The 14,156-nt window shown below is 56.2% G+C and overlaps 1 protein-coding gene across 1 annotated transcript; it reads left to right on the forward strand.

The window, feature by feature from the left end:
* Positions 1 to 4,757: 4,757 nt before the first annotated feature.
* Positions 4,758 to 7,183, forward strand: LOC114579109 (glycine-rich cell wall structural protein 1.8-like; the record flags this gene model as incomplete). Its single annotated transcript, XM_028692806.1, has 2 exons — positions 4,758 to 6,481; positions 6,573 to 7,183. Coding segments are annotated over 2 exons (2,335 nt in total), but the record flags the coding sequence as incomplete, so codon positions are not given.
* Positions 7,184 to 14,156: the final 6,973 nt, after the last annotated feature.

Here is a 14,156-nt window from a genome sequence, read left to right on the forward strand (position 1 = left end):
TACACATGTACAATATAGATTTAAACATGATTATTTACTTTAATCTTTAAATATTCTAGCTCCTATATATTCTATAGAATTCCAAAAGAGAAAGTTTATTCAAGGAAGAGAAAATATTACCTTTCAGAACCTACAAGTGTGTATAAACAATCTTTTTTAAAACTATTACAACTCTTTATATGTTATAACTCAATCTTGTTTTATAACATAAGATTTTACATTTAAATTTTCATTTATTTTTACATTTAAGTTTAATATTCTTACTTTCCGTACTGAAGAATATCTGTTAATATCTTAAATTTAAGAATATAATCAAATATGCATGACTTCTAAAGTATGCTGTGAACTTATAGTATGACATCTAAAATATAAAATAAACACACTAAAGTATAGAAGATAAACTCACCAAAAAAGAATACACTCCAGGAAGGTACTCCAAATAAAAGTAAACCAATTGCCTAACCTAGGCTGGAGTTAATTATCCTAGGAAATCATTTAGAGTATGTGTAAAGGTTGTGTGTTTTGGATAGATCCTGGGATTTAATTATTTAAAGTTGTCTATCATTTTATTTTTTTAAGGTCAAAGGATATTTAATTTTAATTTAAGTTTTGTTGTTTTAATGTCTTATGATTAGATTTTAAGAATGTTTTTATTTGTTTAAATTATCTTAATTTTAATTTTAAAAATTCATTGATAATTATAAACTATAAGATGTAGAAGTTATTAATTAAAAAGTTCTAACGTTCATAATTGTAATGCATTTATTCCTCCAAATAGGATAGATTGATTGTATAGAATGTTTTTTTATTTTATTTATTTATTTAATATATTTTAAAGAACATTGTTAACTAATAAGCTCAAATAAATTTGAAGGTATTTATTATCAAAGTTGAAAATTCAAATAAGGTTTAGCAAGCACAAGAGGGAATTTTTATTTTAAACTTTTTTTTAAAGAATTTTGAAATTTTAACAAAGTATATGTAAGAGAAAGAAAAAGACAAAAAAAATAGATGTTAATATTTTTTAGCTGTATGAAATGAAAAAACAATTATTTAAAATTATTAATTTTTTTTATTTTTTTTAGACAAAAAAGTTGAATTACAAAAATGAGTAAGATGTTTTAAATTCATAAACAATAAAGATAAGCGCTCTCAAAATCGAATTGTAAGAAAGATAATCACTTAGAAGATTAGGCGCAATAAAAATATGAAAATTGTAAAATAAAAAGAAAGCGTACACACACTAAAGAAGTCACATCACACTGGGAGTGTGTTTGGTAGAGGTCCTTTCTCTTACTAGACTTATTGCCCACTTATCAATATAGATCACCGCTTCTGTCCGGGATACTAGTCTGACCCGCTGGGTGTGAAGCTCTCTTTAGGGATTTATTGTCGTGTTTCTTTATATCCGTACCTACATTGCTCGTGCAATAGGTTCTCCTTATTTGTCATATCGGACACTCTATGCTTACGTGCTACTCAAACTTGTACAATGTTCATATCCGCTCCCATCCTTACAAAGAGCTACAATCCTTATTAATTGGCATCGTCAATAATGAGGGCAAGAACGCCCCCAGACATTCTTCAATATAACAACAGTATTTGGTGTGATTCGCCCGGCAAGCAGTAGTACGCCTTCCTACATTGATCACTACTTATAAAAATACCGTTAGTGCGTATACGGACGCGATAGTCAAGGTCAGCTCTCATACTATGTGTCTATACTCGATGTATAGCTCGTCCGCCGTCGGGTCGTTCTCTTGACAAATCACCAGATCGTCCGTATCCCGAAAGTGTGTCCTCACCTCTACAAAGCGGAAAACATCTGCTCTTGATGAGCGTAAATCAAATATATACACGGGGCCAATTGGAATAACTCTAAAGATCGGGTTTTTCATCTATAACTTTTTCACACTTACCTTTTTAGGTAATTCGTCCCTTCTGATTAGTTCATAAAAGCGCACTTGATCAATGCTGATAGGCTCAACGTGTTTATTACAGGCGAGTTCTCTTTTCATAGAGCAAAAATGCCCTTACAATGCATATTGCATTCAAAGCCGTCCTCTGAGATCAATGTCTACTGATCTACTAGACATCTAGTTGTAGACCTACATATAAGGGCTGGGGCCGCATGGTTAGCCTTAAATAATAAAAGTGTTAAAATAAATGAATCTGCTGGATAATACGTTTAATCTTGGGAAAACTCTTAGGTTCTGGGTAAATTAATATCTAAGTACATATGATAGTTTTCATTATTGATATTAATTATTGTAGTAAAGCTTCAGTGGCTGTGTGTCTAAGTGTGAGTGAGTCTAACGAACAACTCTTCTGTCTGCATATTAATCATTGCACCTTGCGTGCCGCACTGTCGTAATGGACCGCCTCTTGTGGCTCTATTGTGGTATCGGGCTGTGTCTTCCACTAACATTGGTGTTTGCCACTCCCTCCTTCTCCTGCCTGGCTCGTCTGCTCTTAATGCACACATTGATCGTGGGCGTCGATTTGCCTAATAAAAGATACCAAATTGCCATTTATTGATGTGGGTGTGTTGGCCTTAATGCCTTTAGTTGTCACTGTTCCATAATTCGAATCGCCTATATTAAAGGGTTTAGCCATTTTGATATCATTGGTCGGATTCCGACATGAGATTCTACTTAATTTCACGTTTTTCGTTTTCATCAGAACATTGAGTCATAGCCTATTCACGGGACTTCTGAGCCATTTTCACTTTAAACATTAGTACACGTACATCCTTTTCTCTATTGGCTCGCTTCGGCTCTCCACTGCAGATGTACATACTCCTTTCTGTCCCATACCCATGTAGCGCCTACCATATTCATTACACCTGCGCCTGTTCTGGATTTCGCTTTGCTAAGCTCTTTTTTTTGAGCGTTGCCCTATGTTAAGCATTAGCTTTTACACATTAATCTCTGCTCCTATTTTTAATTGCCGCTCCTTCTCAGTCTATAAAACCCATATGCGCTGATTTGTCTCTTCTAAGCCGCGGCGGGCATTTCATCAGATCTCTTTACTTTTGTACACGGTTCGCCATCTTCATGGTGGTTGCTGTGTCAGGCGTGTTTTTGTGGCCCTTTACCTGGTTGAAAATAACCCTTTCGATAATTTATATGCATGATTGTCAAAGTGAAGATGTTCTACTGTACTTGTTCCTTGAAATAAATGCCTTTGCTATTACCCTCCTATTCACAGCCCCTGTCCCTTACATGCTTAAGTCTCTCGGCCCTCTTTCACAGTACGTCACTCTGTTGGGCTATAGTGTTGTACTGACCCATTCAGAACACCATTACTACTCTTCATCCATACATTATCATGAGAGATGTATCAGTCACCATCCCCCTCTCCACTATGTTGTACTGGAAACACTATAATATATACCATCTTCCTTTTGTTAGCCAGTGCCATAGACCTAAATCAACCCAATGTCACTACACCCTCGGTATTCCGTATAGAATATCTCTATATAGTCACTCTTTCTCCATTGGCAGATTTTGAGACCGGGGACGCGATTTCTTCTTGGTGTTTTGGACATGCATCCAATAAGTTTTTATACCTCTAGTGTTATATATGCCCCTTTGTGAATTGTACTTGCTTAGTCAGCCGCTCCTTCTTTACATATACACTAGACGGTGTCAGCTTTACCGCTGTTTCTTCTTGCTGATTCCACACTACATTTTAATGTACACCACACCATCATATACAATGAAAGCATCTCTCATTAAGCCTTCAATCTATAAATAACCTTAAATAATAGGCCACTGCCTTCATTATATGGTTCACAATACTCATACAATCTTTAAGAAAACTGGAAAGTCAGTGCAAAGGACATAATATGATCTATATATCCTGTTTAGACACCCGCCGCATTACCAAATTTCCATTGAAACACTCAAAAAATGAAACCGAATCACAGTATCATCCCAACTAGGCGTTAGAAGCTAATTGTACTCACCACAACCAGTTTGCCCTATACGGTTATTAGTATCTTGTTTTATATATTTTGCTTCCTACAACCTATCGTAATCTACTGCTCCATAGTATTGCACCCTAATTTTGAGTTGTACAACCATCTTCAACTAGTACCAACAATGTGATGCGCTCTGACTTATTACTCTTTGCCTTGACATGTTACGCTATTGCGTTATTTTGGTCTTCTAAGATCCTCCTTGCGCGGCTTGCGGTAATTCTTCTCTTTGCTTTTTTTATATCTTTACACCTATCCATGACTATTTCTCTACACCTCCTTGCCCATATACTCTCGTTAGCTTCGCTTAAAGCTATGTATTTCTTATGTATTAATATTATAGGACCTACAACTTTATCCCTCATACTTTTCGTCAAAATATAACAGAGTCCTTATTATTTCTTTTTGCCTGCATGTCTGCCTCCACCGTCCCCTATGCAGTTCCACTATCCCTCTATCTGACTCCTTTATCTTTGCGTTCCCGCTCTACTCTGATATCACCTGATACCTCTTGTCAGAGTCCCTTATTGCTCTGCTCGGCGATGTTCTCTCACCTATACTGATTTTACGATTCTCTTTTAAAAGAATGGGCGGAGTTTTTTTCCCCCTATAATAGTTTGCTTTAGTGCCTCCTCTCTTTCTTTACGGTAGCTACCCCCCGAACTTTTACACTTTCTCTTTCCCTTATTTGCTATACTTTATACATCTATTCCCCTTCCTCCTCCACATCTTAGTTTCCTCGGATAAATACTCCAACCGTAATTTGTCCATCTAGGTGGTCCTGTGCCTGTCCCGCTTTTTTTGTGCCCCGATCCTTGCCTTCAGTTCCGTCCCCCTTTCCGCCGCCCAGTCCGGCCTCCCACCGTATTCGGCAACCCTCGGCCCCCTGGGCTCCGCACCCGCTCCGCGGACCCCGCAGGTGTCCGCTCGGTGCCACATTCGTTCTGCGCCCCTCGCGGCCAGGTAGTCGCTTGTCCGTCCCCGCGAACAGCCCCCGCGGGCGCCGGCGGCGGCTGGCGGTCGGTGGGCGGGTCCCCGGGTGCGCGGCGGCGCGGGACGGGCGGGCGGTGGGGTGTGCGCGGGCGCGCGGCGGGGGGGTGCCTGTCGTGCGCGCGGGCGGCGCCGCCGCGAGTGGGTGGGATGGTCGCGGGGGGCGCGGGCGCGGCGGGGGGGGCGACGGGGCGTCGCGGGTGGCGTGGCGCGGTCGTGGCGCGGGGCGGGGCGGCGTGGGGGGGTCGGGGGGGGGGGGGGGTGTTGGTGCTGTGGGTGTGTGCGGGGGCCAGGCGGCGGGCGGCGGCGCGCGGTCGGGGGGCCGCGCGGCGGGGCGGGGCGGGCGTGGGCGGCGGCGGGGCGGCGCGCGTGGTCTGCGGGGGGTGTTGCCGGGTGCGCGGGGGGCCCGGCGGCAGGGGCTGCGCGCGTGGGGCGGGCGTGTGGCGGCGCCGGCGGCGGGCGCTGCGCGGGGGCCGCCGGGGGTGTGGGTCGGGGGTGCGGGGGTGTGCCGCGCGGGGGGGGCGCGTGTGCCGGGGCCTCGCGCGCGCGGGGGGCGGGGGGGCGGCGCGTGCGGGGGGGGGGGGGGGGGGGGGGGGGGGGGGGGGGGGGGGGGGGGGGGAGGGGGGTGGGGGGGGGGGGGGTGGCGGGGGGGGTGGGGGGGGGGGGGGGGGGGGGGGGGGAGGGGGGGGGGGGGCGAAGGGGAGCGGCGCAGCGCGTGGTGCCGGTGCGGGGGGGCCGCGGGCCCGGCCGTGGGGACTGCGCGGAGCGGCCGAGGCGCGGGGGGTGCCGGCTGGTGGGGCGTGGCGGCGTGCGTGCGCGGGGTGGGCGGCCGTGGGCGCGCCGGCGCGCGTGCGGGGGTGTGGTGTTGGTGGTGGTGTGCGGGTGTGCGGGGCGCGTGGGGGCTGGTTCGCGTGCTGGCGGGGGTCTATGTTGTTGTGGTGGTGTGTGCTCGGGGGGTGGCGGGCCGTTGCGTGGTGGTGGGTTTTGGGCGGCGCGGGGCGGTCTCGTCGGGGTGGCTTGCGCGTGGCGGTGGTGGTATGGTGGTGTGGTGGGTGTGGTGCGCGGGCGGCGTGTCGTGTTGTGGGGTGCGGGGGTTTGGTGTGGGGGTGGGGTGTTGGTGGGATGTGTGCGGCGCGCGTGTGGGGGGGGGGGGGGGCCTCTGCGGGTGCGCGTTTGCGTGGCTGGGGTGTGTGGTGTGTGTTCGCTGTTGCGGTGCGCGGGGCTTGTCGGTCGGCGGGGGGTGGTCTGCGGGGGCGCGCCGCGTGCGCCGCGGCGCGCGTGGTGGTCGCGCTGGCGGGTGCCGTGGGCGCGGGTCGCGGTGTTCGTGGCTCGGCGGTGCGGCGTTTCCGCCTCCGGGCGCCAGTGTGCCGTCGCTGGGCTGGGTGGCGTCGTCGTCGGGCGGCCGGTGGCGGCGCGGTGCGCTCGGCTCGGGGGTGGGTGCCGTGCGGGCGCTGCGGCGGCGCTGTGCCTGGGGCGGGTGGGCTCCGCTCCCTGCGGTCGGTGCGCCTTGTGTGCGCGCGGGTCGTGGGGGGGGCGCCGGTGGCGCGGGGCCGTGGTGCGCGTCTGGTGCGGGGCTGCGTCGCCGTCGGGCGCGGGTGAGGCGTGTCGGCCTGGGCGCTCGCGTGCGCGGGGGGGGGGGGGGGGTGGGGCCGGGTCGGTGCTTGCGTGGGGGGTGGCGGTTCGGGCGGTGTGTGGCGGCGTGGCGGGGGGGGGCCGGCGGCGCGCGCCGCGGTGCGGCGCGGGCGTGGTGTGTGTGGCGTTGCGGTCGCGTGGGGGTGCGGCGGGCGGGGTGCTGCGCGGGCGTGGGCGCGCGGTGGCGCCGGGGGCTTCTGTGCGTTGCGCGTCGCCCGCGGCCGGGCGGTGGTCGGGGTGTCGCGCGCGCGCGGCCGGTGCTGTTGGTTGTGTGGTGTTTGGGTGTTGTGGTCGGCGTTGCCGCGGCGTTGCGCGCGCGCGCGCGCGTCCGGGGCCGCGCACGCGGCGGCTGGTGCGCGTGCGCTGGTGGTGCGCGCCGCGGCGCGCGCCGGGCGGGCGGGTCCTGCGGCGGGCGCGTGGCGGCGGGGGTGCCGGGCGCGGCGCGGGCGCGCGCTCGGCGCGCGGGCGCGTCGCGGTCGCAGTGGGGGGGTGGCCGCGGTGTGCATGCCGCGCGGGGGGGGGGGGGAGGGGGGGGGGGGGAGGGGGGGGGGGGGGCGGGGGGGGGGGGGGGGGGTGGGGGGGGGTTGGGGGGAGGGGGGGGGGGGGGGGGGGGGGGGGGGGGAGGGGGGGCTGGGCGCCGCGGCCGTGCGGTGGTGGTGGTGGGCTTGGCGGCCGGGTTCTGTGCGGTGGGCGGCGTGCGCGGCGTTGTTGCGGTGTTGTGGGTGGGCCGGCGGCGCGGGGGCCGTCGGGTTGGGGTGTGTGTGGGCGTGTGTCGGGGAGCGGATCGCGGCGAGAGCGCGGCGCGCGCGGCGCGGGGTCGTGTGGGCCGGGGGTGCGGCCGCGGCGCTCGGCGCGGCTGCGCGCGGGCGCTTGTGCCGTCGTGGGGCCGTCGGGCGGCCGCGCGCGTGGCGGGCGGCGGGGCGGGTGCGCGTGCGCCCGCTGGTGCGGGCCTGGCCGTGCGGTGGGGGTTGCGCGGGCTTGGGTTGGGGGGGTTATGTTTGTCCGCGTGTGGCGGGGTGGGGGGGCGCGTCGTGCCGGTGCGGCGGTGCTGGGCGCGGGGGCCCGGCGCCGCGCGCCTTATTTATTTATTCTTTTTTTTTTTTTTTTTTTCCCCCGCCGCACTCCTCCCGCCCGCCCCCGCCCCTACTATGCCCAAACTGCCTCCACCTTCCTCCGTCCTCCTGGCCCCGCCTACGGGCACCTCTCTGCGCTCCAACCCGTCCCACCGATCTACAGGTCCCCCCCCCCTTTTATTTATTTCGGCCCGCTGGCCGTGTAGAATGGGCTCTCCTAGCCCCCGACATGCCGCCTTACTTCTTTTTTAATTCACCCCCCCCCCCGTTTCGGTGGGCTTTTTAGGTCTGGTCTGCCGCCCCGGGCCCCTGCTGAAGGTGTTCATCTCCAGCGCCGCCCATTGTTCCTAAACAGCTAGTTCCCAACTCTATCCCGTTCATCCACCCAGCCCAAGCGTGACCAGGCGAGCCGTTGACAGTACCCTCTGGTGGCATATTAGGTCGTCGCCCGCTTCCCGCTCCTTTTTTTATGATTTGCCGGAGCCGGCCATAGATTGGACGATGCCAGAAAGCCGACCTCACGGGTGCAACAGGGACCGGCGTGGCTCCCGGTCCCAGCCGCGTCGTGGCTTGGCGGCCTCCGTGATTTCGCCGGCTTCGCCCCTGACTGGCGTTATTCCCGGGGCTGCACCGGGACTATTCGGCACGCTCCCGCTTTCTGTGCCGACGGCGACTTTTGGCTTTACTCCCTGTGGCCGCCCGAGCTTGCCGGAGGTGGTGGGCAGGACTGATTTTTTTTTTTTATTCGCGCGGCGACCCGTATGCAGCTGTGTCTGTCCGCGCGCTCCCCCTCTCCTCCTCTTACCCCATTCCCAGCGCCGGCTCCCTTTTCCTCGCGGCCTTGGCCGCTTCAGGTTCACCCGTCTTATAACCCGGGCTTCGCCGCGAGCTCCCCGCGCACGATTACAGGAAAAGGCCATCCGCGGTCCGCCGCTTATACTTGCGCTGAGCTTATTTCTCCTTGCCCTTTACGCTGGCTCCTCTTTTTCGTTTGATCCCCTTCCTTTTATTTTGCTCCTTCCTCACCTCCTCTCCCCCCTCTGCTCCCTCTGCGTCCTGGTCTGCCCACCCTTGGCATATTCCGCCCCACGACCAGATAATAACCCGTGGCTCCTTGTCTGTCCTCGACGCTTCCTAGCGATGACCCGCATCGCCCCGCATTCGTACACCCCTTCCTTTGATTTCCCTGGTCCCCCCGGCGCGCCACAGCACGAAGATTGACGTGTGTTGTCACTCTTTTGCTATTTTGCCTTGTTAGCCAACGTCCGCGTTTTCTTTCCTCCGCCACCCGCCGCGTCTTATCTTGCGTGTGGCCCCCCCCCACCCTTGTTCCTAATAAACCCTCTCGTCGCCTCTATGCCCCCATGTCTTTCTTTAATTCAGGCTCTCCTATCCCTCGGCCCTTATTGGTGGTTCTGCCCGGTTTCGTCGCCCTAGTTCTTAGCTGCCCTCGCCTTTGCCCGCTTCATTCGCTTCCATCCTTTGGACCCTACCCGCTCCATCAAGCCGTCCTTACCTTTGACCGCCAGTTTCAGTCTTCCCTGGCGCCGAACTGCCTTACCTACTGCTTATCACCTCCCTGCCTATGTACACTTTATTCCCGTCCCCTCCCGACTGCGGTTAGATTTGCCCAGCCTCCATTTATCTACTTTTCCGATTCTCATGTGTCCCCTCGGCCATCCTTCGCAGGCCGTTGCCTGTTCCCCCCCTTTTGTGGCGTTATAACCCCCTTTTTTTTTTTCTCCGGCCTTTGGCTGACTCCCCTGTCCCCTACTGCCTCCAGCTTACCGCGTCGCTGCGTGGCTCGCTTTGCTTCGCGCTTTTATGGTCGGTCCGTTTGCCGCCCCTTCCCGGTCTCGCGCCGTGCTCCCATCTCACCTTGTCTCCGGGTCTCACTTTTTCCGGCCCCGCCTCGCGTCGCCCCCCACCGCATGCTTTTCGTCGTATATTCACCCGTTCGCAGCCCCGTCCTTCATCCCCCTCTGTCTCTTCCCCTCTCCCCCCTCCTGTGTACCCCTTCTCCTTTTTTTTCCTTTTCCCCCTTTTAGCCCTTTTCCCACTTCCCCACTATTCTCCACCTCCTTCTCGCAGTCGCATCTATCATACGAGCCCGACTCGGTGGCCACCCCGTCCCCCCCCTTCTCATTTGCATTGCTCAGCCTGGCCCATAAGCGCCTGGCTTTCTCCCCGTTCCTCCTCTCGCCCACCCCCTGCCTGCAACTCCGATTGCCCCTAGGCGGTCTCCCCCGCTTTTTTCCCTCTTGTCCTCCGCCCTGCCTTTTCCTTCCCTCTCCATCCTATTATTTCCTCTCAGGCCGCCGTTCGGGCTGCCCTGGCGTCTCAAAGACCTTATTTGCCCTGCATGGCCGTCTTGTATTGCCCCTAAGCCACAGAGCGGGCTCCTTCCTTCGTCCTGCAGTAGCCTATTTGCCTCCTCGTCTTGGGCTCGTCATTCCCCCTTTGCGCGACCTTGCAACATACATCCCCCCATACCCCTTATGCCATCCCCCTCCCTCTCTCTTCCCCTGCGCCGATGGGCGTATACACCCCCCACCTGGAGCAGACTAGTCCGTAATGTCGCATATCGCCACGCGTCTCTCACGCGAACCACTTCGACAGCCCCCAAATCCTTTCCCTACCTCCCGCGGCCTTTCTCTCCAACCCGTTCTTTCTGGCACATCGCCTATCTCTCACCTTTGCACCCCCTCTCCCGCCGCATCCCCCTTCCTTCCGCTCCCTCTTCTCCTGCCATGTCGCCAGCAGTTCCTGGCACGGCCCTGCCACCTGTCCGTAGAATGTGTCGCATCGGACCTGGTCGGTCCGCGGCAGTCTCATATGAGGCCCTACCTTCTAGTCGTCCCAGCCGGGCCTTATCTCTCGTCGTTTGCCTCCGTCGCCCTTCCCGCCAACCTCTCCTCTGCTCCCGCCTTTCTTTCCCTCCCCTGTCTCATTCTCACTGTCGGGCTGCTAGTCCGGCCGTCCTGGCAGCATGTCCGTATTGTACCGTAACTCGGCCCATCGTTTCGCGCGAATACCTTCGCGGGACAAATCGTTTGCGAATCAGTCCCGCCGGGCCTTTCTCTCCCATATTATTGCCTTGACTCATCCGAACTCCTATATTGCCAACCCCTCTCCGCCCGGTCCCCCTTTCTTCCCATCACCCTATGCCTCTTCCTGGTGGACTAAGCCGTATAACCGGCTGCGACAACTGAGCGCTTTTGCCAACTCAGTTTTTCGTTCCGCACTGCGCCTCGCGGCCGCTTGGTGCATCCCTGTTTACACTCCGGCTGCCTCGTACGCGTTTCCTCCGCGCCTGCAGCCTACGGCTCGCTTAGCGCCGGCTTCAGCCCGCACAGAAAAAACTACACCAAAAACGCTTCCATCCCATTTGCTTCGCTATTCTTCTGCTGTGCGACAGTGCCCCCTCCCTTCCTTATGCCGCTTCTTCACTCCCTTTGGCTTCCTTATCGTCCCCGACTTTAGGTTCTTCATGCGATCGGATCGACGCTTGCCCATCGCGTCCGACTCCAGCCTCGCGACACTCAAAATACAAGGTACGGCTACTCCGCCCCCTTTGCCCCCTATCACCCTCCCTTTGCATCCTTTCCCTTGCCTCTTTGCCTATTCTCAATCGTGTTTTCGCCTTGTTCTTCCCAAGCCCCTTCTAGGCCGCTGGTACATCCCCAGAGGACTTTGCTCCCCCTAGCTCGTATGTATTCCGCCCAGTCCCCACTACCGCGCTCTTAAACACTGCGGTTTAGCGGCCGAAGCCTCGCCGCCGCGCGCGCACGCAAACTTGTTCCGGCGTTATATTTCGGACACGTCGGCCCGAGGGCCAGCCGCTTGGCGGGCTTTCCCTTTTTTATATCGGCCGCCCCCCCCGTACTCCCCCGCCCCGCCGCGCTGGGGGTGCTCCGGCCATCCCAGCATCTCGCTCTATCCCATCTCTCCTCACATCGTTTTGATCCCAATTGCTCGCCGATTCTAGCCCCCCCCGCGGCTACCCAAAAGCCCTCTCCACCCTCATTCTCGGTTTTTCGCCGGCCAGACCATAAGTCCGCGATCCCGGCGGCCCGCGACAGCTCGCTTCCTCTCTCTCAAGCCTCTCTCCGCCGTCGCTCCTCTCTCGCCCCCCCCCCCAGGCGCCGCGCTCCTGCTAATACAACCCCGTCCGCACGCCCGCCCGGCCGCGTCCGCACTACCCAGCCGATTCCCGCCCTCCGTCCCAAAAGGCCAAGTCCCCGCTCGGGACCGCCCGGACCGCTCGCCAGCCGGCGCCGCGACCGTTCTCCGCCCATCGCTCTCCGGCCTGCATACTGGCCCGGCCCACCGACGCGCTACACCCAGCCCTCGCACCCGCGTGCTCGTCCCTTCGCATGCCATCTCGGATTCGCGACATACATCTCAGTGTGCCGCGCAGAACCTTCCTGTTGCCCGGTCGACTCCTTCTTACCTCCTTCTTGCCTTTCTTTATTTCTTCTTGTATCTCCTTCTTCTACCCTTTTCTTCCCTTTCTTCTTCCGCTTCTTCATTCTTCCTTCCCCTCTTTTGCTTCTCTAGTTGTTCTGGTGGCGGTTCATTTTCGGGCACCGTTGCGGTATTCCCTCGCGCATCTCTCGTGGGGTGTCTGTCTTGCCGCCCTACTAGTTATCCTTTCTTTCTCCGCCCCTGGCCCCCCCTTTCTTCATCTTCGCTTCCTGGTTCCTACTGACCTTGTTAGCCTTGATGTGGGCCTTCCTGTGGTCCTTTCTTTCCTTCTCGCTTGTTGCTCTATCTCCTTTTTGCATGGCCCCGTCCTGATGGCCCTTGCTTTTCCTTCCTGCCCTGTGAGGTATTCAGCGCCCCGGTGTGCCCTCCGCCCCTGTCATGCGCGGCTGTGTTCTTTCTTTTTGTCCCGTTCCTGCCCCTCCCGGTGTTTGCTCGCGCCTGCTTTCACTCCCTCTTCTGCTTCTTATGTCAGGTGGCTTCTGCGCCCTCCCGCGCGTTCCTCTTACGCCTCTTTGCACCGCCCGTGCTTCGCTCTCCGGTTCCCTTCTCTTCTTACCTCCGTGACTTATGGCCCACCCCAGTTTCTCGTCACCAATGTTTGCTGGCGTCTCCCGTCCGGATTTGGGTAGCTCTGTGCCCCCCCCCTCCCTTCAGCGCGCTCTTCTTCCTTTTTCTTGCTATCTTTCCTTTGGCTCCTCTTCCTCAATAGGGCCCGTTTCGCTGTTCCCTCGCCGTGCCCTCCCCCCCCCCCTGCCGCATCCCGTCGCTCTTCTATGCGGCTTCCCTTGGCCAGCTTCTTTTCTGTGTGTGCCCGACCGTGCGCCCCCCTTGTCTCTGCGCCTTGGCTTTCCTGCCGACCCCCCTTGGATCTGGTGCTTTCCGATGCTTCCCCGTTGTCCCTTTCCGCCCTTATTCCCTCCCGCCTTATGCTCCTCCTTTTTCCCCGCTTTGGCCTGTTTCTTTTTCTGATCCTCGGTTGGGCCTGCCCGCCTTTTGTCTTTTTCTCTTCCCCCCCGTGCCTGTATGCGGCCCGTTCTTTTCGTGCGGCCCGCCGTGTATGCTCTTGTTAGGGCACCCGATAGTGACGGCTTTCTGCTACCCCCCCGTTTTCTTCCTTATGGGGCGCGGTTTTGCCCTTCCCGCGGTCTTTGCCTTCCCGCCTCTCTTTTTCCCCTGTCCTGTCCGACCACGGCACCTTTGTGCGATGCCTGCGGCACCTTCCTAGTGCTTGTCGACCCTTATCTCTGTTAGCGCATGATTGCGATTATTTCGCCGCGGCTCCAAGCCTCACCCCCTCACCCCGCGCCCACATTTGGCTCGATTGTCGTTCCTCCCGTTTTTCCATCTCTTGTGCTGCCTCTCCTTGGTCGCGTCTTGTATTCCTCCCCCCGCGCCCCGGTTTGCCCGTCTGCGTTGGCCTCATCGCCTCGCCCTCCACTCCGTTCACTTTCCCTCCATCCCTTTCTTCTCCATGTCCACTTCCTCGCTCCCAGGTTTGTGCCTTTGGTTGTCCATCGGTATATCGCTGGTTGGCCTGCACCCTTTGCCTTGTTGCTCGTCTTAGTATGTTGGTTGTTCCTGCTCCCGCCCCGCCCACACTTCGCTCCTTGCGCGCCTACTCCTGCGCACCTGTCTCTCCGCCTACCCTACCATCCTTGCTACGGGAATACTGGGTGCTCTTGGCCTGCGTCCCTCTTCTTCTCTCTGCAACCTTCAACTTATCCTCTTCACTCGCCCGCCATCTTGGTCATTTACGTGCGCCTGAATTCTTCATGCTTGGGTGCGTTTTAGTTGTTTCGGCGTTGCCGACTCTCCTGCTGGGCCGCGATCTTTAAGATTACTCATTGTGTCGTTTTGTTGGGTGCCCCCTCCCAGTCGGAAAAGACTTATAGCCCCCTCTATTTCTCTTGCTCGCAACTGTTCCCCTGGCCTACTTGACCCCTTTGGACTTCCCTCCTTCTTTTCTGACTCTGCTTTCACTACCCACCCTT

This window comes from Dendrobium catenatum, unplaced genomic scaffold, assembly GCF_001605985.2.
Source record: "Dendrobium catenatum unplaced genomic scaffold, ASM160598v2 original_scaffold_283618, whole genome shotgun sequence".
Lineage (NCBI taxonomy): Eukaryota > Viridiplantae > Streptophyta > Magnoliopsida > Asparagales > Orchidaceae > Dendrobium > Dendrobium catenatum.